General features: G+C 41.4%; 2 protein-coding genes across 3 annotated transcripts; one reads left to right on the forward strand and one right to left on the reverse strand.

Moving 5' to 3' along the window:
• The first annotated feature begins 166 nt into the window (after positions 1–166).
• On the forward strand, positions 167–12,372 carry plekha8 (pleckstrin homology domain containing, family A (phosphoinositide binding specific) member 8). The gene is made up of 13 exons (XM_033641235.2): positions 167–338; positions 818–934; positions 1,065–1,220; positions 1,310–1,431; positions 2,289–2,447; positions 2,572–2,612; positions 2,854–2,981; positions 6,167–6,518; positions 7,354–7,439; positions 9,620–9,678; positions 10,045–10,246; positions 10,330–10,391; positions 10,481–12,372. Exons 1-13 carry the CDS (start codon positions 299–301, stop codon positions 10,676–10,678), a joined length of 1,722 nt encoding a protein of 573 aa, XP_033497126.1. The 5' UTR covers positions 167–298; the 3' UTR covers positions 10,679–12,372.
• Positions 12,373–14,128: 1,756 nt separating this feature from the next.
• Positions 14,129–27,169, reverse strand: colq (collagen-like tail subunit (single strand of homotrimer) of asymmetric acetylcholinesterase). Of its 2 annotated transcripts, none has more exons than XM_033639708.2 (17): positions 26,637–27,169; positions 25,904–26,013; positions 25,474–25,581; positions 24,641–24,685; positions 24,434–24,460; positions 23,497–23,568; positions 22,252–22,314; positions 22,131–22,157; positions 21,974–22,018; positions 21,825–21,860; positions 21,657–21,737; positions 19,517–19,613; positions 18,871–19,001; positions 18,397–18,516; positions 17,296–17,422; positions 17,086–17,188; positions 14,129–16,004 (listed from the first exon to the last, which is right to left on the reverse strand). In XM_033639708.2, the coding sequence occupies exons 1-17, from the start codon at positions 26,731–26,733 to the stop codon at positions 15,935–15,937; spliced, it is 1,359 nt and encodes a 452-aa protein (XP_033495599.1). In that variant the 5' UTR covers positions 26,734–27,169; the 3' UTR covers positions 14,129–15,934. The 2 variants fall into 2 exon arrangements, with proteins under 2 accessions (XP_033495599.1, XP_033495598.1); XM_033639707.2 differs by having other exon boundaries at positions 17,296–17,437; positions 26,637–27,167.
• Between the last annotated feature and the right edge of the window lie 350 nt (positions 27,170–27,519).

Here is a 27,519-nt window from a genome sequence, read left to right on the forward strand (position 1 = left end):
ATTTTATATGTCCTCTTATCCTATTGGTTATTTGTTCTATCAATTACCACAATACACACCCACACTACTTAAATCCCTCTGATGTAAATGGGTGGAACGTTGTTAGCTTGGCTCGTGCTAGCTTAGAGCCCGATTCACGAAAAAGTTTACGCACTTTCTCCGACGTAGCTGAGACGTAAAGCCGAGGACGTTACTCCACAAATCACACTCGGGGCCCGATGGAGTCGCTGCAATCAGCTGTACATCGTATCTTGTTATGATAAACAAGTAATGAACGGCGAAGACACATAATTAAACAATGGAAGGAATGCTGCATAAATGGACCAATTACATAAGTGGTGAGTTAGTCTCGTAGTCGTCGGTTGTTGTCGGTTATTAGCGCTCGTTTTGAGGCAGCTAGCTAGCATGACAACGTCACCGCGTACTTGTGTTGAGTTGGTGATAACGTTAACAGGCAACGGGTAGCGGTAGGCTAACGTTAGCAACCTTCAACTATCGGAGCTTAAGGACCACTTTAAACTAGCAAGCTTGTTGTCGACTAATTTATCTGCTTAACGAATTAGAAATCAATCGTATTTGTGTACGTTTAACAGGTAGCGCTAGCTAATGTCGCCACTTCCCACCATCTGTCATTATAATCTGATTTAAAAACTGATTAGCTGTTGCTAACATCACGTAGGGGTTAACTCTTTTTAAGTTTATGAATTAGACAACGATGTTTTAATATCCACTTTTACTAGTGGCTTTTCAGTATTGAAAAATGACCACACTATTTAATCAGCAACGTTTCAACAATGATGTGATAACACTTTTTCAGGTTGGCAGCCTCGTTGGTTTGTGCTTGATGGAGGAACTTTGTCTTACTATGACTCCCAAGAGGATGCCTGGAAAGGTTGCAAGGGCAGCATTAAAATTTCAGTTTGTGAAATCCAAGGTCGGTGTGGCTCAAGTCCTGTGTAATCTCACTCTCTCATTGTGCAAGTGTGTATGAGTAGCTTTCTGCTGCTTTATGATGTATTCCTGGTGATAAGCATGTCTCCCTGTGTGCTGCTGTGTTTCATTAGTTAATTCCTCTGACTCTACGCGAGTTGACCTGACCATACCAGGAGAGCAGTACTTTTACCTCAGAGCCATCAATGCAGCGGAGAGGCAGAAATGGCTGGTGGCACTGGGGACAGCCAAAGCTTGCCTTACAGACAACCGAACAAAGAGAGAAAAAGGTAATTGGATGTGATAACATCCTGATCTGACGTTGCATGGATTGCAGGTAGTGTGCTATTTTGAACGTTTGCTATTATTATCATCACAGAACTCCAGGAGAACACAGAGGCGCTGAAAACTAAGATGTCAGAACTCAGATTGTACTGTGACCTTCTTCTGCAACAAGTTAACAAGATCAAGGAGAATGATGAGCCAGGAGACACGGCGGAGGTAAGGTTTAGGTTTGGATGAGCCGATGAAATAAGAGAAGCTGCTGCTGGTGTGAAACTGCAGTATAGGGTAGCCCATTTGCAACTAGCAAGACATCAAATTGTTGTGTGCTTGCGCTTTCTAATGGCCAGACAGGCAGCAAATGCTATCACAAACACATTTTCTTTTATCAGAATCAGAATCAAAAGTACTTAATATAACTATAAAGCAAATAAAAGAAAAGAAAAATATTAAAAACATAGATATGTGTAATTTGCTAAGTCTATAAAGTGTGTAAAAATATACAAATATATGTGTTGTGCTACATTACAGTGTATAAACTAGCATTTCCGCATATAAAAATATGTATTTTGCTACAATGTTCAATAGAATACATAAATAAATAGAATAAACATAAGAAATATGTACAGTATGTGCATTGAATGTTAAATGTATACATTCAGGAGGTGTTGATGAGAATAAGTAAGTATACAGAAGAACATTACACAGTTGAATAACTGCACAGAATATAGCAACAGTTGAATTATTGCACAGTTAAGGCAGTGTTGCAGGGAATAGTTGTACCTTTAAGTCGCTATTACACAGTTGGAATTTAATGGATAATTATGAATTATAAAAGCAGATGGATGAATTAAATCCAAGTGCCAGTCTATTGGCCCAGAGTGGCTGAAACTGAGGGAGGAGTTGTGCAGTTTGATGGCCACGGGCAGGAATGGCTTCCTGTGGTGCTTTGTGGGGGGAATGAGTGTCTAGATTTTAGAAGGTTTTGTTGGTTAACCATAACAACATACTGTCAGGACATTAAGAGCAACAGTGGTTAATGATAGCTAATGTGTGTGCTTGTGTGCCCTTTTCAGACAGGCATAGACACTGGAAACATGGTGAAATCGACATGCACCACTTTCCTCAAGACTCTCGAGGAATGCATGCAGATAGCAAATCGTACTTTCGGTACGGATGTGGCAACACAGAGTCCACCAGGGTCTCCTCCAGTAGCAGCCATCAAACCTCAAAAGGTGCTTTTGTGTTACAGCTTCTGTGTCTAGTCAGATAACTTAATAACATCTGGTATAAACAGTATGACTTGTTCTCAAAGATAATTATATATGATTATATAACTGTGTCTTGTCTATCCAACAGATTAAACCTGTCAATCATTTAAATCAGAACCTTGGAGAAAAGTAGGTGACTTTTTTCTTTCATTATACATTTTATTTTGTATACACTGCTCTTTCAGGTAGATGTTCAGAGTAGCACTCAGCAAAGTGAGATGGAAAAACCCTGTCAGATGTTCTCTGTTGATATAATAATGTTTTTTCATTGATGTTGCTTTTCCGTGGCATAAGACACAATTCCCAATTTGCGCAACAGAAAAGCATCCTTAGTTTTACAATTGACAAAGCGCACTCACATTTATTCCAGATGGAGGGATTTGCCTGAAACCCCAGGAGAACCAATTGCACATGATACCCAGAGCATTGACTCTGGAGCAGAAGGACCAGATGAGCCAGAAAGACCAGACAGACCAGAAGAACATCCTTCCACACCAGGTAAGTCAGGGGTCCCCGACCAATGGCTTCACCCACTGCAGAGTTCCCTGGACTCAAAACCATTACTGCATTCCATTAAAGAAAAGCCACACACAACAACAAAAGGGGCCTGGTTGTTGCGTGTACATCATCTGAACTGATGTGGATAGATTATTGCCTTTTAGTGAGCGGACAGTGATGGATGCCCCAGTTACATTATTGCATTTCCCTTAGCAGTAACAAAACCTCTGTAGAGAAGGAGCTACTGCCACTGATGGAAACTCTTTACCGATTTATTGTTTTGGCTTATCTATTATACATATTGTACCTCAACGGAATACAAAGATATGTTATTTAAAACATATAATGTAAAAAAGACAATTCAAGGAATATTTGCTGTTGTTTTTTAAGTGTACTGATGAGGGGGCCTGTAGTGCTTCCTTTATTAGATACAAGTATGTTAGAATATATCCCTTTGTATCCCTATATGTATAAGAATATATCATATACTTTGGATTAGACTGGATGTGATGCAATAGTTCCAGTTAGTACTGTCACAAAAAGTTAAGACAGATGAATTTAACACCATAGTTTGTAGTTCAGTATATTAAAAACAGCAACAACTAGAAGCCCCTTTTCCACCAAACACTTTTGTTGTGGTACCTTTGGAACCAAAAGTAACCCTTCAGACATGGTACCTAGACTCTAGCGTTTCCACCGCAAAGAGCACCCTTGAATGTGGGTGGGGTTGTTGTCACTTATTGCTCTGTCCAGCACCCACTGTATTTCCTCATTACCGGTGACACAGAGGGAAGTCTGCACCTGATTTATCGTCCACAGAACGAGGTTACACACCGAAATTTTGCTGCCGCAAGAGGCAGCAAAACATTCTCTCATTTTATAGTTACAGTTTACTGATAAAACTCCAGGGTATGAACAGTAGTTACATAAACCCCAAAACCAGCCACAGCTCAGCCCTGAGCAGAGTGACCGTCCACTATTGACCAATGAACAGACTGTAGTGTTCAAAGCTCCAAGTTTTAGTACCAGATCTGTGTGCTAGGTACCCCAACATAAGGGGTGTCTGGTACCATCCACAACTTTTTACAGTGGAAACAGAAAAAAAGCGTACCGAACTGAAATGTGCTGTGCCTTACTGCTCGATGGAAATGGGGCTTAAAGGGAAATTTCGGTTTATTTCAACCTGTCTCCTATCGTCCTAAATTTGTTTCAAGTGACTAGTGACATAAAAGTAATAGTTAGCATGTTAGCCGTTAGCCTAGATACAGCCGGGGCGCATAGTAGCGTCAGACCTGTTAAAACAAATGAACGGGCATACTTCAGGTGCAAAGTTAGTCCACTAAACAAGCTTTTTTTCTACAAAGACCGCCTCATATTGTTAGGATAAATGTCAGAGAACATATAGAAAATGACATGTAAACGTGTTGTCTTATCTTACCAATGTGGTGCAATGTTTGTTTACCATCTAGCTCTGCTTTCCAAAGCGCGGACGAAATATATCTCGCGAGCTCTAGATAAAGCCCAGCTGGATACTACTCCAGGTGGAGGTGTCTCGTCCTCGGTCACATCCAGACCTTGAAAATAAGGCTACAACCGGTCCCATTCCTTGCAACAGGGACATTCCTCTTCTGTGGGCACTGGGGTACAGCATTCACAGGTAATGTTACACCACCAATCTCCAGAGCTACGCAGCCTTCCAGCAGCCATTCCTCCTCTCTCGTCCTCTACCTGTTGTGCCTCTCTCTCTCTCCTCCTCCGTTCTTCAGTTTCACAAAGCTCTTCGTCAGTGTATTCTGGCTCAAATAAATAAGGGCGGCCATCAAACCCTGCAAAATCAAATTCCTTCTCCACAAATTCGAAGTCTGGCAAAAAGTCAGCCATTATTCTATAAATCTTTCATAAAATAAATGAATGAACTTTTCAGGCTACTGTCCGGTTCTGCCTTCCAGCTGTTGCTGCTTGTTCTCGTGAGATTTCAGGCATGGTATGAGATCGCTGCTTGTTCTCGCGATATTTCGGCCGCGCTTTGGAAAGCAGAGCTAGATGGTAAACAAACATGGCAGCACACCGGTAAGGTAAGACAACACGTTTATATGTCGTTTTCTATATGTCCTCTGACATTTATCCTAACGATATGAGGCGGTCTTTGTGGGAAAAAACGCTTGTTTAGTGGACTAACTTTGCACTTGAAGTATGCCCGTTCACTTACGTTTTAACAGGTCTGACGCTACTATGCGCCCCGGCTGTATCTAGGCTAACAGCTAACATGCTAACTATTATTTTTATGTCACTAGTCACTTGAAACAAATTTAGGACAATAGGAGACAGGTTGACATAAACCGAAATTTCCCTTTAACTGTGAGACTTTTGGGAGATATGGAAGAGTTCAAGAACATTTTTGGGTATGAAGGACTATAATGTACTATAATATTTATCAACATGCTTTCATTTAGTTTATAATCTCCTGAAACAGTTTTTGTTATCTTAAAATAAGTCCTTTATATCTTTACATGGGAAGCGGGTCCTCTTCCACAGAGACCACTGTATTGCATCACCATGTTTCTACAGTAGCCCAGAACTGACAAAGCAAACACTGGCTACTTTACTGTACTTGAAGGCTTCAGAAGTTTCTCTCCACGCTTGAAAAGGGAGGGGTGAGGGAATGGCTGTTCAACTGGTTGCAATCTGCAATCTCACTGCGAGATGCCACTAAATTCCACGCTGAGGTCCTTTAATCTTAAAGACATGAAAGGCATTTCACAAAGCTTAGCGCTAAGTAATAGTCAGGTGTGGTCATGACTAAAATCAGTCACACCTTACGTGACCCAACTGCCATGTTAGGTGACACATTGAACCTTTTAACCTATAGAGGTCAGTGCAGCGTTACTTACACTCAGTACAAAATGTAGGGCTGCTCTTGAAATTTGTTTATATGATTTTGCTAAAACACTAAAAGAAGGATGAGCATGAGGTTTGCGTTGGTGTAATGTGCCAGTGGTTAAAGATGATAAGTCTGCCTGATAGTTGTGCAAGCCATCAGAGTGGTGGCTCCATAATTTGCTACACACGGTTTAATGAAAACTCAGACTTCAGACTTGCTGCAAGACATATTGACTAAAACCATATTCTGCATGCCCTTTTTTTCTGATATATACATCTACTGTTTTGTCTACTGTGTCACACAGACATTGATGCCACCAACGGCAACAGCTCAGTCAATGAGGAGGAAGCTGATCCTTCTTCACACACTACCCAGGATACGTCCGAGACAGAACACTATGACGTACCAGCAGAAGGGGACGAGGAAAACGAAGCCAACGATCAAAAGGAGACAAAACACGAGCAGAAGCACAATGTGGACCAAAGTCAAGAGCACGACAACAACAACAAGGAAGCGAGCACTGTCCAGCCTCAGCACCCACAGGAAGCTGTTCCAGACCAAGAAGAGGCAAAACACAAAGACGAGACTTCCAGAGATTCACCAGAGCTGGAAGACACAGAGCAGGTGGAAACTTTCTTCAGCACAATGAGCCACAGGTATGAAAATGCTACTCAGGAAGGTCACATCCTTTAGGACACATTGATTACTGTAGAAGTTACTGAACGATCGTCTGTGATATTTCACTATGACAGTATTAGGGTTAACCAATCTAAGCTATATGTAGTATTTTTGTCTTTGAGGCACTGCACTTCTGCTGCAACTTTTGACTAAACTGCACAGTTACTTAGTTTGTGGAAATATATTAATTGTATCACAGTGTTGCACAGAGTAGATGTATAATAACAGGTTTGGAAAGTTTTAACTGAATCCATTTCAAGATGTCATGATAAGTGTTTTATATTAGTGTGTTCTCTCTTGATCACATGACACAGAGAGGCCCTCATCTGATATTTGGGTTTGTAAAGCTTTTTGTTTCACTCTGTATTTCAAACATTTTACTCTCTGTTTTTAAGACCTTGAAGAGTGTTACTGAACGTGGACTAGAGTGTTTTTAATAATTTCTGTAATATTCAGTTATGACGTAAACAGTATTACAATGGAGAAAAATTATTGTCTCACTTAACCAGTATTCAAGATGGGGACTACAGTGTGTGCGTTTTGGAGTTTGTCTTTTTAATATGATGAGACAGTTTAAGAAAAGTCACATTAGCAAAATAACAAAACATCTCTGTTAAATTGTAGACAAAGTAGCAGACTAGTCTCAGGTATTGTCAGGCATAGAATTGCATGACACTGTGTGACTCATTTCTCTGGCTTGGTTTTGACGTTTGTACCCTTTTCTTTTTTTCGTTTGAGTTGATCAAATAAAAATTGAAATGGCATACTTACCTCTAATATATTCTCCTGTTTGAATCTGTTCTACTTTTTTAGATTTAGTGATATAAGACTGGACGACGACAATGGTATCCCTACACAAGAGTTTTTGGACTCATGCTATGCAATAGTACCTGTATTAGGTAGGCCGGTCACTTTCAGTCTCTCCTCCTCTTAATCTGCCACTCCTTTTTCCTCTTTCTCATGATGTGGTCATTTCATTCTGTAAAACTTTTATAAGGAAGTCTTTTTCTCTACTTTATTTGTCATTTCTGCATGCTCCTTTATTCTCATTGTCTTTAATTAATGAGGTGGCAGCTTTCTGTCTTGGGTTCATCATCATCCTTTTCTTACATGTCATTGTTATTTCTTTCTGGAGCTGTATGTCTTTCCATAGTTTTATTTATTCTTGGTAGCCTTAAAGTTTATATTAGGTTTGTTGTTCGCTCATACATGTTCATGTGGCTGTGTGCGTGTCTTTGTGTCTGTCTACATAGTGTACTACATATAGATAAAGGTCACCATAGACTGTATAAAAGAAGTGGATGTAGCCATCATGACATTCCCCATTTGTTTGTGGACCGCTGTTTTGAAGCCTTGAGTTTAGTATTTTGTCCATCGCCATCTTGGATATTTGGAGCCAGAAATGACTGCATTTGGATGAGTGGGTTGAGCTTGGTAGGATAGGCATTGCTATGCTTCTTTCCCTATTGACAGGTTGCTGTGAAAGCACCTTGTCAATCACAAGGTAGTAGCCATGCCCGAAAGCATACCCTGCTTTATCGTCTATTTTACTATAAATTAGACCATTAGTGACAAAATGAACATCATGCTGTAGTAAAAGTTTAAAACTAGTGATCGAGACCATAAATTCATTAGGAAAATGTTTACTGAGGTAACAATTTAAGTGATAAGTAGAGTCATGTTCTCGTGCTTTTTGCAACCAATGGATTTGCCCCCTGCTGACCATTAGAAAGAATGCAGGCGTAAGGCACTTGGCATTGGCTTCACTTTTCAGACCCGGAGGCTACGCCCACCGTTTGATACAGTCCATGATCGTCATGCACAGTCACAGTATCAATATAAAAAAGTGCAAGACTTTAGAAACAACATTTCTTGACAAAAAACTTTTTAGAGCTTCACTAGGCTTGGCCCAGTGATGAGGAGAGGTATGATTAGGATCTTTGGTCTTCAAGAATTACCTGGTGGTATGAGAGATTATCAGAAAAACCTTATCAACGACACGTATGTAAACATGAAAGATGGCCAAGGTATTACCAGCCTATGTTTTGTACTAACTGTAACCAGATGCCTTTTATAATGGTCCTCTGTAAATTTAATTGTAGATTTGTCCGAAGTGACGTGATCTTTTAATCGATTAAGCCTGCTCACCTCCAGCTGCTCTCAAATTGACAATCTCTTTCAAATTCAATTCAGTTTAAATTTTATTTATAAAGCCCAATATCACAAATCACAGCGGATAAAGAAAAACTCTCCAAAAAACTCTTTAACAGGGAGAAGATGGTAGAAACCTCAGGAAGAGTAACTGAGGAGGTATCCCTCTTTCAGGACGGACAGACGTGCAATAGATGTCGTACAGAACAAATCAACATAATAAATTTACAGTAATCCATATGACAAAATTATACATAAAGAGAGACAGAGAGAGACAGATCTTGACACATACCCAGATACTAGTGATATGATCTGTGTTTGATATCATCTACGTCACGCAGCAGTATTACAAGCCTTCATCATTTTCCAGGACTACCAATATCAGTACCCTTAAAGTGATACCGATACCACTAGAGTACTTTCTTTGATACCTTTTTTTCCTACTTCATTTGATATCCATCATGTGAATGGAAACATAAACTATCTAAAATGCCACCAGACACCACAGGCGTGTAGTGTAGACATACTCTTGAATGTTGAGTGATGTCTCAACATAGTGAACTGCCCACTCCATCATATACACAGCATTCAACTTCACCACACCACAGAGTGTATGGGTTGCAGCTGCTGCGGTAGTGGGCCAGTTACATGTCACATTAAATTGAATAATGGTTGCAGTGATTGGCTGCGAGGAATATCATACACAGTCACTTACTCAGTCAAGATCTGGGTACAAAAAGGATATTATGTATGAATGGTTTGGCTAGAAAAATTTAGATACCTTTTGGTAGTGGGTTAAAACAAACAAGGCAGCTGCATCTTTCATTGCTGGCTGTTAACAACCACAACATTGTCTTGGTAAGTCTTAATACAAGAAAACTTTTCTCCATAAGCAACAAAGAAATGATCATGGATTTTCTCTCCTCAGACAAGCTGGGATCCACAGTGTTTGCACCAGTTAAAATGGATTTTGTTGGAAACATCAAGGTACGCGTACATGTCTTTGACTCTTTGTCTTTTAGCAGATTTGACTGTTCAGCTAAGGAAATGATGACACAGTTGTTCTTCAAAAGCAGCTCTAAGTCTTGTGCTAAATATTATGTGACAAACAAGATGAATCAACATTAGTACTTAACGATCTGCAATATAATATGTCCACAGGGAGACATTAGCTGTGCACAGTGCTGCTTAAAACCAGACATGACTCATCACTCCTCTCATTCTTGAGCTGTCAATGCAAATTATATAAAAACTGATTGAGCTGTTAAATGTATTATAGTTTTGTCATATGTCTGAGTAGAATCAGGATCTGTTTCCCGCTCACATCACTATATCACTCTCTTCACCCTGTAGAAAATTCACCAGAAGCTGATGTCCGACCCCGACAGTTTCCCCACGCTACAGTCCATCGTGTTACATGAAGTTCAGACAGATGTTGCCCAGGTGCGCAACTCAGCCACAGAGGCTCTGCTGTGGCTCAGAAGAGGCCTGAAGTTCCTCAAGGAGTTCCTGTCAGAGGTCAACGCAGGAGAACAGGACATCCAGGGAGCTCTAAGTGAGTCTAGGATGCACAAATCTACAAACAAGTTCACACAACAGATTCAAGATTCGTTATATTCTGTCTGTTCTCTCACCCAGGTAATGCCTATGGAAAGACCCTTCGACAGTACCACGGCTGGGTTGTGCGAGGCGTTTTTGCTGTAGGTATTTCCTCCTCTCACTGATGCTTTTCCCCTCTGAGGTTTATCTGTGCTTGGAGTGTGACTATCGCATGCTTCTATTTCCCCAGTTGGCGCTGAGAGCCGCCCCATCTTATCAAAACTTCGCCGCTGCCTTAGTGTCAAGAGAGGGCGATGAGCTGAAGGACGGCTTCACTAGCGGCATGCACAGGGACCTGGGAGTGTACCTACCTGCCATGCAGAAGCAGCTGGCCATCCTAGACACCCTGTATGAAGAATACAACCTGGAATCTGATGAAGTGGTGTGAAACTTGACCAGAGACAGGATCTGAGTTCAAGGAAGGATATGACCTGACTGCAGGGGCAGAGTAGTGTCTAAGAGCTGGAGGAGGGTGCCAGATGCAACGAGTGCATCTTGTGTACAGAGTAGGGTGAGCATGTCCCGTGTCAGTGTGAGGTGTTTCCGGTGGTTGTTAAACTCTACTACAGTAGAGGGTCTAGGTTTGACGAAGGTATCAGTGTCTGTATTAAGGAGCAAGCATTAACAATGAAGACGTTACGGTCTGACAAAATGTAGTTTTGTGGGTCTTGTTTAAAAGACCATTGACAGTGTAGGGATTTTAAGCCCTATCGTACAGACTCCCACCATAATGACTTGTGGTGACTTTGTTACTGGTGCACATGTTGTGGCTGTGTCGTAGTTTTTTATGTACAGGTGCATAATCACAAGGTATTTGGCTCTAGTGACAACCTGGAAGATCATGTGTGATCCCCCTTGAGCTGATCAGAATGCAAAGAAATGTTCAATCAAGATTGTCCTGCTTCCTTAAATTCATTAAAGAGGGATACTCACAACTTACACAAGGCACTATTTTGACAAGAGTAATATCAGATTGTTCCAGTGCCCAATAAATGCCTTAATTATGTGATGGGACACTTTTTCGTGCACTGACTGTTTAAGTTCAGTGGACATTATGATAATGACATTGATTTAGTTTCTTTCCCTGAAATATTTAATATGATCCTGCAGGATGACAATGTATGGTTTGACATGTTGAACAATTGCTCTAGAGACTTTCCGAGGGACCAAAAAGGAGCTGTCATGGGGAATGGCTTTAGCCTCTGCTGCCTACAGTACCACAACACACAAGAATGAAAACACAAAGTGTAGCTGTTAAAGTACTGACAACTGCTGAATACTTAAGTGGACATCCTCTGCACAAACCTATGCATAAAATGCATTTTCATAATGTCTATTTATTACGTCTTAAGTTATACAGTTCACATTAATGTCACAGGGATCCGTTCAGTCCAGCTTTTGTGTGAATGTATGGACATTTGTAGCCACAGAGCATGTTTATTGATTGCATGGTTTTATGTATTAAGTAACATAGGAGCCAACAGAAACTGAATATAGGCCAAGGACTTAAATTAACCAAGTTAATATATTGATAGAGAGTTAAACTACATCGCTTCTCCTTCATCTCTGTGCTATGATAACATTCAGCTACTCTACAATTTTTTTTAATCACCTTGTCCATGCACTGTTCTACATACTTGAGTGTTATCTTCTGTACTTAATATATTATGATGTCACTCCAACAGTGAAAAAAAAAGTGTGGTAAGACTCCACCTCCTGGCCAAGTTAAAGTTTCTCCATAGAGTCACTGAGCCATTCAAGCAAAGCAGGAACATCCTTATAGGGCTTTTTTTAAAAAAAAAAAAACAAAAAAAAAAAACAAGACATACCACATAGTATTTGTACCTTTATTCTAACTTTTTGTTTGTGTTTTCAGGAATGCACACAGTAATAATTCTTGAAGTTAGTCCTTGGCAGCAGGTTTACATCGCAGATGTGTAATGGGCTGGTTCACTGTTGCAGATCAATTCCAATGTTAATCCTGAGAATACTCCATTGTAATATTGCAGACATTTGATTTGGGTTTTCTATGACTGTACATAAGATGCTATTTGATTTTTACATAATAAATAATTAAGTTGTCTTAGTGTGTGTCTGGTGCTGTCGCAGATTCATATTTTATTGTCCTATATAGAGGAAATTTGTTGTCACAGTCTGTACAAATAAACACTCAGAACTGGTTACAGACAGACAGACAGACAAGAACATCACAAGTCTATTACAGTGACCCTGGGTTATTAAGAGCAGTAATGGTTGAGGACACCTCCTCTCAAGGGATGATAATCTGTGGCCAGGAGGGAGGAGAGTGAAGCATGGGTTGAGAGGGTGGTAGAGGTGGTGGCAGTGTCAATGAGGGCTGGCAGGATGGGGATGCTAGATATTTAAGAAAATATATTGGTGATTTTCAGGAGCTTGATTCTGTTGATTCAGTATTGTGAAATAGCAGGTGGCGCAGTACAGAAGGATGGGTACAGTAATGCTACAATACAGGAAGAGCAGGAGGAGGGTTTGACTCATCCCCTTAGTTTGGGGATCGCAGACAAATGTGTAATTTTATATTTTGTATTAGACAGGAGCCCAGAGGTATTAGGCCATATTCTCTCAACCTTGGTGACCATACACAAATACCCCACATTTCAAATGTCAACCAAACAAATCAGTGAGTAAGCAATGGATAGTAAATCTGCACAGGTGTTGTAGTTAGTCGGAACAATAGTGGCGCTGAGCTCAGATAACACCTTTGCATACCTTGCTGTGTGTGTTTTGCATGTGCAGCAGTAGTGCGTCTTCTGCCAGGACCACATGCCAGCCATTCCTCCTTATAGGTCAGGGATTTTCACTTGGCTTGGGCCAACAGCTGGGCCCCTGCCTGCTTCCTGTCCCCGTGGCATCCTTTGCATCGCCCCTTGTGCCGCAGCTGTAACGCTATACCACCCAGCGTGCACTAAAATAACCCCTTTTGTTGGAAAAAGTGTTTGATTTCATCTTAATACCTGTGAGAGCTCAAAATAGATCCTACATGTTTAACATCATGGCTGTATTTCTGACAGAGTGGAAAATCAACAGCTATTAGTTCATGAATTAATTTTAACTGTTCAAGGTTCCCAAACTCCACAAATAGTACACTTGACTTGGGGGGGATTCTTCTGTGAGCACAGCAGATCTTTTCATTACAGAGCAGCAGAATCAGGTTGGCCACCGCATCTCCAGCGACATTTAGTGCTGCAACTGAGACATCTGTGGTACAAATCTGATTGGTCTGGTCAGGGGGAATGCACATGATGGGATAAATACGCCAAGGTAAGCTTTTACTGGGGCATCTCAGCAGACAAATTGTCCTGATGTGATTTAGAAAAGAAATACAGCATGCTAATAGAGTTAAATGGCCGTGTCCAGCCTCAAACATCTCTGCTGCAACACTGGCCGGCTGCCCGTGCCCAACCTGTATCACCGTGTTTCATCTCCAGGCACAGACGCAGCTCTGAGGGGGGCTTTGTCGAGACAGAATGAAAAGCTGGGGGGAAAAACCCACTGCCACGTCTGAGAAAAGTGTTCACTGCGTGGTCTGTTAACTATTTAGTCAACCACAGCACTTTGCAAGGAGCTGCTGACAGCGTCTTTTCCCCACTTGATAGATATCAGCTTTTTCTTCTTTTTTTTTACAGTGAGTGCTCTGACAGAACATCAATAGCATCTGTATCACTGTCTATCTGGTTTTTTGCACAGCTTCCAATCACTGTCACCACTTGCTCACAACACACTGGCAGCAAAGCCACAGAAAAACCCCTGACTGAAGTTTAAAGATGCATGTGTGTAAGACAAAGTAGGGAGCTTTGAATGATTTAAATTCCTGTTTTATTTTCAGTTCTTTTTTTTAAAGTTATCCACAACTACTATATAAATCATATAATCATGGAACAAAATGAACCTTCACTATCCCAGTCACAGTGTACACTATATTTCTAAAGCCTCACAGTACGTTACCACATGCATGTTATGTTTCAGCATTGATGTGCATACACAGTACAGGATACAGCACAGCAGCACAGACAGAACATTCAACACAGTTTCCAAAAGGTTATTTCAGCATTGTGCATGGCACAGTTCATCTCTATCATATAAGGGGTGTCACACATACAGTACTTAGCTACACTCTGGGCAGAGCAAGACTTCTTAAGACACCTGCTATGCTGATGAATGCGATGAATTATACAAAACAAAGTGGAAGCATTTCACACTCAAGCATGCGGAGACAATATAGTAACAGTCTTTATCTTTAAATTGCTTTTTACAGAAGAATCACCTCATAACACCTGACTACATGTAAGTATGGCTGAGAACAGGTTCTCCCTTGGCACTGCGACTCATACAGTAGCTTATGGAAAATGTCAGCTTATATCGGCAAAGTCATTTTCACCACCGGTGCCCAACACGCAGCAGACTACATCTACACTGTTAAGTTTACTGTTGAGTTTCTCTGTTGCTGTATATGCTGTAAGACAGAAGGACTGGATAAAGAGGTATTAGAGTAAATACAGTAAGGACCACAGAAACAGACTGGAATTGAAATTCCTCCCATCGTTAGCAGCTACAGACTTCCCCGGCCTCTCCTGTGCAGTGAGAACATTAAGAACATAACAGTTTCAAGCCTTCATATACAGAATATGTCATCTCTCACTGAAGCACAGGGAAGAAACCCAGATCGTACCTAGAGGATTGCGCGTTGTCGATACTTTAAAGCTCTTGTTTTGAGTGTGCTTCAGCGTACAGTCACTGCCATCTTATTTACAAAGAGAGTAGTGGGGGATGCCTGTGAAAGGTGCCGTGTGGAGCTACATGACCTGTTGGTTCCTGAGAAGTTTAATTTTTTTGGATTTATGAAACCTTGTTCTGACTGAATGCCCCTGTCAAGCACCACCACAAGCTAATGAAGCCTCCTGATATAACAGTCTCACTGACATGTAAGTGCATAATTCACGCACCTCTGTCTCCATCCCTAACCATGCATATTGATCTTACCATGCCTGGTTTTACCCTTTACAACTTAAATTCTTGATGTGACACTGAGAGCCTTGTTGGCAATAATAAGTAAAGTGATGGGTTACATGCTCGGATAGTGACAGCTGCTGTCATGGTCTCAGTAATCCCAGCCTCATGCAAATGCTGTGCACTGTCATACCTGAGGCCATGGCTCTGGATGTCCTACTGCCTCTCTTTCTCAACAGTAACTGGGTCAAGATTAATACGCCTCTGGCCCCAATACAGCTCCTCTGCAACTTCTCCCACTGGCACTTAATTAAGTCTCTGCATGGCTGTCACACAACTGTTGCATCCAGAGGCTGATTCATGGTGAGGAGGCCAGTCTTAAGTCCTGCTTGTTAAGACTGAGTGCAGTTGTCCTGTGCATTTCCTATGTGTGGGTGAAGGCTTTCGCCTCCACTATAACTCCAGGGAGCGACGTGGCATCTCAGCAGCAATACAGAGGAGTTATAGATATACTGTATATATGATTTGTTTTTTTTCTTTCATCACTGGCTGCCTCTACCTTCAGAGTCTCTTGCTTGGAGCATTATTGTTCTTTTTTTTGCATGAAAATATTCCAAATAACACACAGAGGATCCCGCTGCACCGTCCAGCTTCCTCCTCAAGTGAAGTACTTGCAGTTTGTGGAGTCAATAACACAGTGTGGTGTGCACTTGAGGTGACCATATGACCTGCAAGTAACAGGAGAAACAAGTTTTAAAGGTCCAATATGTAGAATATAGGGGGATACATTGGCAGCAATGGAACATAATACAACAAGTATATTTTCTTTAGTCTATAATCACATGAAAGTAAGAATCATTGTATTTTCGATACCTGAGAATAAGCAATTTTATCTACATAGGGAGGCGGCTCCTCATCCATGAGATCATCATGTTGCACTGCCATGTTTTAACAGTAGCCCAGAATGAACAAACCAAGCACTAGCTCTAGATAGGGTCATTCATGTTTTTTTATCGGCCACTGTAGTTAGCAGCACTTCCCTGACAAACAGCATCACAAAAACACAGATTTCTTTCTAACATGAAACTGCTTTATTCAGTGTTTTTACCGGTTTAAATCAAGGGGTCCATTTGTTTTGGAGAGGAAGAGACATGTACAGATAATTTGGCTCTGGTTAAAAACCTCTTAAACATCTGGGTCTTAAGTTATCAGAGAATAAAAGTGAGAACACATTGACAGGTGCTGAGCCATCCGACTCTGTGCTGTCTCCGACAAGCCAAACAGTGTCGGAGGAACACTGATTTTTAACGTGAAACTGCTTTATTCAGTGTTTTTACTGGGTCCATTATTGGGTCCATTTGTATTGGAGTGGAAGAGACCTTCGTGGATAATTCAGCTCTTGATAAAAACCTCCTGAACGTCTGGATCAGAAATAAGGTGAGCAGACATTAGCAGGTGCTGGGCTTGTGGCCCATCTGCAACAAGCTAAACATTGTAGAAGAAACGCTGATTTGTAATGTAAAAGCGCTTAATTCAGTGTTTTAATTCAGTGCTCTAAATCACAGGGTCCATTTGTTTGGAGAGGAAGAGACCTCTGCAGATAATTCGGCTCCTTGTAAAAACCTCCTGACCAATGAAAACTAAAGGAATTCTAACCAGGAGAAGTTTCAGCTGGTTGCAATCTGCAATGCTTACTGCTTGTTGTCACTAAATCCCCCTAAATCTCACAAACTCCTCCTTAAACATGTCAACACACACTTCTTATACAGCAGAGAGTTTTGACAACATATAGTTGTGTACTCTGCTTACCCTGGAAGATATGAATTACATGTCTGGTATCCAAAGTCCTTTCCGTCACACTCCTCAGCCCCCTCATAACGGTATCCGTCTCCACAGTAGGCGTGTTTACACTCTGTGGAAAGATGAGACAGCAGGGGTGGATGGGGTCATAATATATGTGCACACCAAAGTACAACTAAGGAGCTCTCACAGAACGCCTGACGTGGACATGTGACTTACTGACACAGCCGTCAGTGACGACTCTGTTCCTGTCGTCACACTCCTCTCCATTGGAAATCTGCACTATCCCGTCACCACAGTAACCTTCATCATCAGGTGCGTTTTCCATGGACTGGAACGGCGTCAGCTGGAATGGAAAAGTCTTTTACAGAGTTTAAAAAGTTGAACAAGAAAAGGAAAAAGAAAAGTAACAGTGTGTAAAACAAAATTGTAACACCAAAATCTGTGACCCGAACGGAGACTGTAAAAATGGAAGTAGCTACCGTGACGTTGTTGGTTTCTGGACTCCCGTTTTGAAGCCTTGAGTTTGGCATTTTGGTGTTTTTTGGAGCCAGAAGTGACCATATTTGACAGCCTGTCACTCGAAGTGGCCCGCCCTTAATAATAATGTAACATTAAGGCTTAATAAAATGTAAGCAGGTGAGTTATATAAAGGTTCACTCCACATACAGTTGCCATGATTGTTAAAATTATCTACAGAGACCAAAAATGTTATTGTATCAGGCTGTAAACATGTTTATTTCCACTGTGAAGTTGGGCAGTTTAATGTTGGGGTCTATGGGGATTACTCGCTTCTGGAGCCAGCCTCAAGTGGCCATTAGAGGAACTGCCGTTTTTGGCTTCATTTTTCAGCCCCAGAGGTTGCTGCTTGGACCAAATAGGAATTTCAGCTGCATTGCCAGCTGTTAGTCAAAAATTGTGACCATTTAATATTCAGGTAATACATACAAATTGTGACACCTCATCTCACGATATTTGGTTGAAAATCTTTCATATAATTTAACTTTTAGCGCCACAGAATCTGACAAATTCCACAAATCACAGCTATCAAAATGTGTGACCCAATCTAAATACAATGTTAACACCACATTTGGTAACAAATTTCAAAATAAATGCAGCCAAGTGTAATAAAAACATTTGCAGAAGCAGTGTAGCTTAAAGTCTTTTCTCAGGTCATAGAAAATGGTGGCACATCAGATTCTGTGACCTATAATAATAAAGTATGTGACACAACATGATGCAGTGTCAACTGATATTCCTGTTTGGGTCACAGATTTTGGTGTAGTGAAGATAATTAGATTTTGCTGCATGCAGTGATACCTGGATTGGCAGCCAGCCATCAATGTCTTTGAAATAGAGCGATCTCTGGTCTTTGCGGAATGCGAGAGCGTTATCTGTGTGAAGACGCTCCAGTTCTTCCTCATTGCTCACGACGAATATCTGAATGAAAGGCAAAGTGAGGAAATTTGCTGTCACGTTTTCAATATTTAGTGCATTTTGAATTAGATGGTTGGCGTCCTGCCGGAGTGCAATTTTGAGATATTGAGCATCAAAATTTAATATCTCAGCTTGAAGTATGTGTCTGAGAGCAATATCCACGTCCCCTGAAGGCATACTTTTATCTCTCAAAACTTTTTATCTTTAAATAATTTACTCAGAAGTTATTAAAACCCTATAACCTCTGGGTTTCTAAAAAAATCACAAGTGTAAATACCCCTGTGTGTCAAATGATTCAGTACATCACAAATTTCTGCACATAACTTTTTGCATTTGAGAAGACTATAAATTCCTCACCGCTGGCACTTTGGGATAGTTTCCTCTGGAAGGATAATCATCAAATGGAGCATTACTAAGAGAGCTGCAGCTACACTTTCCAGGAGGCCCAGGTGGACCACGTGCACCCTTTGTTCCAACCATGTAGAGTCCTAAACATATACAGAGAGGAGAGGAATATTATACAACGAGACAAAAAAGCAAAAGTTTAGTGCCAAGCAGCCAAAGTGAAGTGTTGTTGAGAGTTCAGTCTACAGTAGCTGATATAAATACTGTATGCCATTAAATCTGTGATTCATCTATCAAGAAGGAAACACAATAAACTTAACTGACTCAGAAACTTGATCAAGATAACAAATGTCACATTAATTATCTGGTGACATAACATTTGTAAAACTGCAGGGAGGCTCGCCATCTGTGAATCCATTTTAGCCACATGATGTCACAACGACAGCATTGTGTGTCACCTCGGGAGATACAGTTTCTCCGGTGCTAAATAAGACTCCTGGTGTTACCACTTACACTGGTCTAAAGTGTGCTTCCTTTTGCTGACACGGGTGTTTGGTGCTCCTCACACCAGCTTTTCACACTCTCTCAGAGAAAGTGCAGAGCTACACACAAATCAATCACTTGTTGGAGATTTCAGAAAAAAGGTTAAAGTTGTCACCTGTGGCAGGTGAGCCAGGAGGACCGGGGTGGCCTGGAGTTCCCTGTGGACCTGCAGGTCCCATTGGACCAACACTGCCTGTGTCTCCTTTAATTCCCTGAAATGCAGTCATAACAACAGACAAGGTGGTCAAATTCTAAACATGTCTTTACATGATGTTTCAGAGATCACCCAGTCCTGCATGTACAATGGAACATTTGGAGCACTGGACATAAATTACACTTTGAAGAAAAAACTTGCTCAGTGTCTCTTTTGCATTCTCAGCATCTCTGCTTCAAGCGCTTTAGACTTTGCCTGTTTACTTAGCGTATTTTTTCTCTAATGTATGCCTGCAAAAACTTCTGTGCTCAAAATATCCTTTTTCACACTGTTTCATTCACAGATACCCCTTTTCCACCAGCATGGAACCAGTTTTGTTCCAGTTCCTGAACCTGATTTTTAATTGCTGGGAGCATTTTGATGAAAAAAAAAAAAAAGGTTCAGAAACTGAAAGTTGGTTCTCAGCTGGAATTGAAAAATAGTTGTGTGTTGTGAAGCCGTTGTGTCATAAATATGTTCTATTTTGTAACTGTGTTTATTATACAAAAATGTTTTGGTTTTTTTTTTAAGACATTTTTGGGGGCATTTTTAGCCTTTAATGGACAGGACAGACAAGCGTGAAAGGGGGAGAGAGAGAGGGAGTGACATGCAGCAAAGGGCCACAGGCTGGAGTCAAACCCGGGCAGCTGCGGCAACAGCCTTGTACGTGGGGCACCTGCCCTACCACTAAGCTACCGACGCCCCTAAAAGTGTTTTTTAGCAGAGAAATTATTCTCTATTTCCTGCCCAGGGAATACAGATGAAAATGAGCTTATAGCTAACTAACTGGTGCAGCTAAGTAGCTGTGCACTGTCCCTGTCAAACAAATAAAATACATAGCAGGTTTTTCTTGACCTGAGGTGCACACAGTAATGACATCAGTGGGTGTGTCATATTCTACAGGTTGGAAAGAGGATGGAGGAGGCAACAATAGAAAAGTCATGCGAAAATTGTTGGGGAAAAAAAGGGTGGAGTGGGCTCATACTTGTTTTCTGGTAAAACAAATATCAGTAATAACAGAACAAAAGTTCGCAGATAACCAAAGCAAGGTACATTTTTTCTACTCTTTACTTATGTTGTGCAGCACCCTCCATTGATGGCACATCCTTGATTACAATGGTTCTGCACAAAACTGGTGGAAATGTGGGCTGGTTCACTACATAGCACCATGGTTCTAAAAATCCTGAACGGTACCAGTTCAAGAACCAGAGCTAATTTGACAGAAAAGGGGAATGACTGTCCTCTGTTCTCTCTCTGTTAGAAGTGAGCTGTCTCTCCTGTGTTTTAGGTCTGCCACACCCGTCTCTGAGTGGCTGGATCACCCACACCTGAACCTCATTTGATCATCAGCTGAGCTGTATATCAGCCTCCAGAACCAGTGTTCTTTGCTTGTTTGCGACTGAGCTGTTTGTGGGGCTGCCTGGTGCTCCTGCAGTTGAATTTGCTATTGGTGAAAGTCCGAGTTCTGGAAAGTAGCTACCTTGATGCAGCTCCCTTTGTCTTTGCTGACAGTTGTGAGGAGTGCCTCATTCAGTTAGTCTTGATAAATTTAAGGAAGCCTTACAGTTTCTCTCATTTATTTGCTCTACTTTTACCTCTGTTTTTTTTTTTCATTTAAGGAGCTGAGTATTGTCTTTCTGTTTGATTCTGTAGACCAATTTGAATCTTTATTTTCCAGCTAGTATGGTCTTTTTGTTTATTATTTTGGCCTTGGAGACCCTTATGCCACATTTGCTCCCATTCCAGCACTGCTACTTGATTTATGTCTGTTAATCATTTTCCTTTAAATAGTTGTAATTCATTGTAACAACTGAAGTGTTTCAGCAGCCTTTCTTGTTGTTTTGGTCCTATTTATGCAGAGGTTTTGGGGTAAACTTGTTCTGTTGCTGCCTGTGTTTCCCCTAGATATTAAGCAAAGGTCCTAACACACACTCAAAATTAAGGCACATAAATAACTGTTAAAAACAAGGTAAAGAGAATGCCACATTCCCACAAACTCTCACACGACTCTCAGTCTGATGCAGACAAGACATCTGCTTATAGAGATGAACAAACTCCTCACCTGCTTGCCTCTCTTCCCGGGTCGGCCAGTGGGTCCTCTGTTTCCTGAGATCCCAGGTTCTCCTTTTGGACCCATTTCACCCTGTACAACAAATCAGATCAACTCAATTTGTAATTTTTGCAAAACAACAAATTCAAAAACCTTTATTGTCTTGAATGTGTTTCTTACTTTCTGTCCAAGCATTCCTGGGAAACCCATCGCACCCTGTGGAGAAAGAAAAGTAACTGATAATGTGAAATTTAGATTACACACAACATATATGCACTATAGTGCTGCTACATTCAATATCACCACTGCTACTGATAAACTCTGCCCACCTTGTCACCTTTCATTCCACTCTCCCCACGATCACCTCGAGAGCCCTGATGGAGCAGATTGCAGAGTGTTACATCACATTTAGTCAGGATGAGGCAAAGAATATGTTATCAATATTGCATTTCCTCCTGGATGATAATTACTAAAGTGGTCACATACCTTTTCCCCTTTATAACCAGGTAAACCCTGAAATTAAAGAAACAAAACATCCAAGATGAAATAAAGAAGTGTGAAGGAGAGATCATCCTTTGTATCAGTGCAGTTCATTGGTATCTCATACCCTTGGCCCAATTTGTCCTCTGGCTCCGGGCAAACCCATCAGCCCCACGTCACCTTTCTCACCCTGACACACAGAAAAACATTAAGAATAATGCAGCTTTGTTTATTTAGACACATGCCCCAAAATATTACCCACACCCCAGAGAACAAATAATAAGTGTAAACTTTGACGGTTCTTTAGTACGGAAATGTACTGCTGCCAAGCCACAAAATAAAAATGAATAAATAAAAAATGATCAGTATCTGGTAATAACATGAAAAGATTCATATTAAAACAAGATTTTTTTTATGTTTTTACAAAATATTTTAATGTTATAACAAGATATTTTCCCATTATTACCTCACACAAACTTATCATGTCATAACAAGTCTCTAAATATATTTTTCTTACTGTTATATTGTGAAACATTTCACACCATAACATGCTAATTTATTCTTATAAAACATTTCATGTTATAATGTGATCACTTATTTTGTTATAACCTGAAACTGTTCACACTATAAAGTGCCAACTTAACTTATTGTTTTAATGAGAAACTTGTGTTTCAGTGAGGAAACAGTGTGTGGACAAGGATAAACTGAGGAATATGGCTCATTTAAACGATTTGATTAAGTTTGATTTAAGTACACTTCATGCTTGAGATGAAACAAGGCAAAATTTTGCTGCCTTTGAGTGCAGTGGATGATATTGTGGTAAGTATGCATACTATGGGCTTACACTAAGAATGATTTTAACAATTTTCTGTTAAAATCAACAGGGAGAGGTGTGTAGAAACAGCTGTTTCTTAGCACCTCTCTAGCAAATTTTGACAGATAATCCTTCAGAAGTTCAGTTCAGTAAGGTGCTCTGCAAATGACGTATCCTTATGTGGGAGCTCTGATCAATAAATGTATCTGATTAGTGGGCGATTTGAGTAGGGGATGAGCAAATGCATCAAAAAAATCTCTAAATTATCTTGTTGTAACAAGAAGACATCTTATAAAAACATGAAAAGCATCTTCTTATAAAAAGAAACTTTTCCTGTTATTACCTGAAACTGATTTTTTTTAATGGCGTGGTGGCAATACACTTCAATCAAGCATTTATATAGAAAGGTTGTCATGTAACAGAGTATTTCATTGTATAACTGGGACTGAACACAAGTCATATCTAACACTCCTCCACCTCTACCTTGTGCTGGCACTTACTGGTCTCATCTCATGCCACATATTGTATCATCTACATTATGAGGTCTGACTTACTCACTTTGGGCCCACTTGGTCCAGGCCACCCAGCTGGTCCCTGCTTCCCAGGAAGCCCAGGAGGACCTGTCCGACCCTTACAGGAGACATCAATTTTAACACACAGCCTCAGACGTAGAAATACTTTATAAAAGTCTAATAAAAACAATGGCTGCCACAGCTGAAGGAGCAGTTATCTGATTATGAAATCAGACCCTCTCATGTCTGTTTGCTTTGCAGGAGAATCTAAGTGCAGGATTTGCTGCATAAGCTGACAGCCTGCTTGCCACAGTATTTATCAGCCACTGCTGCACATGTAGGGAGAGAATGACTTTAACAAGCCCTGTCACTTTGCTCTCTTTAATTAAATGATGGGCTGTATATAGAACCGGAGCCCGTGCTTGTGGGAAATAAAATGATTTATGACCTGGCTGAAGCACTAAGCTAAATTGCACTGCAGTGCTGCAAAGCTGCTCAGTCAGGCCACCAGCCAGTGAGGCTCTCCCAGTGGGCCGCTTTTGCTGCTCGACCACAGCGACGGATCATTTAAGGAGGTCACTCCTCTTCCGCCTGCCCTGATCAAACGCTGCTGCCCTGAGCTTTCAATAAAGCTGTGTGGGCTTGTTCCTCCCATCCTAATAGAAAGGGAGGGCTGTCTGACAGGGAGGCATGATGCTGGATGTCTTTGAGGGGTCAATACTGTGGCAATAAGCTCTCTTTCACTGAAAGGAGACCATCCCTCTGCCATCAGAACAGCCTGTCTCAGCAGCTCTGCATCCCGTGCATCCTGTCCGTGTGTCTGCCTCCTGTCAAGGTTGTACTCGCTCACAATTCCTTGATGTACACAACCAGGCACTGGCAGCACTCTGAGTTACAGCTAGCGAGCAGGCGGAGGCCCTGTATCTCATATTTGAGTAAATCCACTTAGCGGGGAAAATGGAGTGATTAATGGAGACTCTCACCTTTTGCCCAGGTCTTCCGATTTCTCCCTGGCAACAGGATGCAGAGGAGGGGAAAAGGACAGAATTTATTTAATACACTCCCATCAAACATCTTTTAGTCAAGTGCAACAGGTATATAAACATGATCTTTAGAAAATAATGCTTGTAAATATATAATGAGCTACATAACTGACACGAGACCAGCACATGGGAGAGTAAACTGCCTACCTTTTCTCCCTTAGGCCCTCCTATTCCTGGTAATCCAGGTGGACCCTGATGAACATAAAAACAATAAATATATGGCACATGCTCATAAATCTCAGAGATAACTATCTTAATTAGTTTTATTGTCCACAGCATCCCACCACAAAGTCATGTCTGCTTCTGGGAGCCCACAGCTGCAGTTTCAATTAGCTAAAGGCTGAGTGGCCACTATTGATTTAAAAAGTGCCTTGTGGGTGTCTTTTGATAAACTGAAACGCTGCTGCAGTCCAGCTGGTGCTGTAACAGCCTCAGATGGGCAAAGCTTTAACAATCACTCAGTGGATCTGATTTTTGTTCATGAAATGCCGGGCTCAAGGCACCTATATTGAACCAAAACGTCTTCATATCTTTCATCACCGGAGTACACAAACACACGGACACATGCTTGTGTTGGTAATCCCTGGAATTTACGCGACCCAGTACGCCTTTCCAGGCACACAGCTCTTCGGACCTTTTCTGAGAATGATGTGTGGGGCACTGGCAGCCAGTGGAAAAAGGCTATTTGTGTCTGAGCTAAATGTAGAGCGTTAATGGGCCGCTGTGTTGCATGTGCCAGAGAAATCCCCATCTCCTGCTTTGCAGGAACTCTCAAGTTGAAGAGGAGATGGGGGGTAATACGCTGTTGGAGTACTGATTCTTAACACCTTGGAACACCAGAGGCAGTCTGTGATTTAGCTATACAGACAGTGAATCCTACGCAAGTCAGATTGTGGGAGGTGTGTTGGAATGGTGTAATGACGCTAATGCCAGATTTACAGTACATTAGTGATAACTATGGTGTTTGGGAAGAATCCTACCTGAGGTCCAGGGGGACCAGGAGGCCCGCGGGGGCCTTGGACGCAGGCAGAACCTTTGTCCCCATTGCCCGACTCTGAGTCACCACCACCATGTGAAATGTCCTCATTCTGTAAAATAAGAATAGAATTCTGAATTTCTTTTAGAACTTGGACAAATGCTCTTTAGATAGAACAGATGTAACAGAATTATGCTTTTTAAAATGTTGATAAAGTTTGTCAAAGACATTTATGTCTGAAATACATCCCATTCTTGACAAAATTCGCAGCCCACAGCAAAGGACTTATTAAGACATTTGTTCCACCATCTGAGTGTTTTGACAGCGTCAAACGGAAGTCAGAAGACAGTAAGCGTGGGGCAGTTTGAGTATCACCCAAGGACATATCAACAGTCAGATATTCCACAATAGAAAGTCACATGACTTTGACTCACATGAGCGTGGCGGCGCCAAAGTGAAGGGGGTGGAGGAAACAGTGGGGGTGGAGGCGGACTCAGTAAACAGCATGGGCTGAATCTCCTCTGCTGCTCCTGGGATCTGAGAGCTGTGCAAGGTGTGCATGCAGTCAGTCACACAGGCGACGATGCCAGGGGTCAAAATTAGAGGAACACAGTCAGAAGAGGTCATGTTTATGTTTCCTGAACTTCTGCAACAACTGAATGTGAGAGCTCTGCATCAAAATGAGAATGCTTAACTCATGACTCATGGGCATGCACAGGCAACTGAGGTACATTTCATGTGACACATGTCCAACATACATCCCACATATACAGTAAAAATTAGACAAGTCAGAGAGGTCAGAACATGCAGGAGCAGCACAAGCGACAAGGAAACAGGTGCAAACTATCAAATCATGACACCCATCCAGCAGAGTTCCTTGAGCTGGACACGGATATGAAGCGCCTGTGCTTCTCACTGAAGCACTGGAGCTGGTCTCGCTATTTATAGAGGCATTTCCAGTCTACCTCATGGGCGTCAAGAAAATAAAAACAAGTGTATTTTAAAACGATAAAGAGCTCAAACTGAACCCCAGACCTATGCATTTGGTATCCATGCTTTTACAGTCCAGCTCTCTCAACACCTGTGCATGCATAGCACTGTATGTACAGTACAGTACAGTACACACACAGACACACACATACAGGCACAGGCTTACAATATTCTTACCTGCTGGGAATGAAACAAAGCTGTCCAGAAAAGAGGATTGAGCCAGGCCATAACAAAACCACAGTGGCAGATACAGTCCAAGTGTTAGAAGAGTCATGCTGCTCCAGATAGTTGCCTGACTTTATTTCTGAGCCACAGCAGCCCTCACACGCTGCCTTTCCCTCTCTCTCTCTCCCTCTCTCCTCACTGTCCTCTCTCTCCTCTGCTCCCCTCCCTCTCTGCTCGCTCTGCTCTGTCTCCTTTACGCCCTCACAAGAAGGTACCGACCAATGCCCATTAAATCTTTCCTCTGCATCAGTGTGCGCTAAAATTACAGGAGACAGCCCGCCAGCTGCTTCGAGTGCCAATATTAGATCTCTACTACTGCAGGGGGTGCCTTTTGTTGTTTCCACTCCTCTCACAGGGAGGCTGATCATGACTAACACATAGTGGGCTTCTCTGCAAGAGATTCAAATAGGAATCTGCAGGGAAGGTGCCATTTGGGATAACTTTGATTAGTGTTTCTGATTATGTTTATTTATTAGTCTGTCTTTTTGCATTCAGTGCAGTGTATTTCCCAGTGTGCATTGTGGTGTCCATTTAGTCCAGGCCAGATTGGTTTTATTGCCCCGTCTGGTCTAAAATTAAGTGTCTGCATTTTCAAGAGGGCTCTTAGGGGGGTGTGAGTCCAATACAAACAAACAAAAAAACAACCTGAAAATACAAGCAGCATTAATTAATGCTTTACTTATAATATAAAAAGTGTTGTCAGAAATATCGATTAATCAATACGCATCAATTCTGAGTCAAAATCAATTGCAATACTCGTTTTTTTTTTTTTTTGCAGTATGAATACATCGATACTGGCTGCACTTACTTGGTCTCTTTTTTTTGTTAATGTTCA

This window comes from Epinephelus lanceolatus, chromosome 10 (assembly GCF_041903045.1).
Source record: "Epinephelus lanceolatus isolate andai-2023 chromosome 10, ASM4190304v1, whole genome shotgun sequence".
Taxonomy (NCBI): domain Eukaryota; kingdom Metazoa; phylum Chordata; class Actinopteri; order Perciformes; family Serranidae; genus Epinephelus; species Epinephelus lanceolatus.

What these genes read in the sequence shown, in the direction of transcription:
- plekha8 (XM_033641235.2), top strand. Translation starts at nt 299, where the DNA reads ATGGAAGGAATGCTGCATAAATGGACCAATTACATAAGTG. An exon ending in ATGGACCAATTACATAAGTG is followed by an intron (nt 339 to 817) that starts GTGAGTTAGTCT and finishes ACACTTTTTCAG; the next exon opens with GTTGGCAGCCTCGTTGGTTT. An exon ending in TGCAATAGTACCTGTATTAG is followed by an intron (nt 7,440 to 9,619) that starts GTAGGCCGGTCA and finishes TTCTCTCCTCAG; the next exon opens with ACAAGCTGGGATCCACAGTG.
- colq (XM_033639707.2), bottom strand. Translation starts at nt 26,733, where the DNA reads ATGACTCTTCTAACACTTGGACTGTATCTGCCACTGTGGTTTTGTTAT. An exon ending in GAGGGCCTAAGGGAGAAAAG is followed by an intron (nt 24,461 to 24,640) that starts GTAGGCAGTTTA and finishes TCCTGTTGCCAG; the next exon opens with GGAGAAATCGGAAGACCTGG. An exon ending in TGTAATTCATATCTTCCAGG is followed by an intron (nt 16,005 to 17,085) that starts GTAAGCAGAGTA and finishes TGTTACTTGCAG; the next exon opens with GTCATATGGTCACCTCAAGT.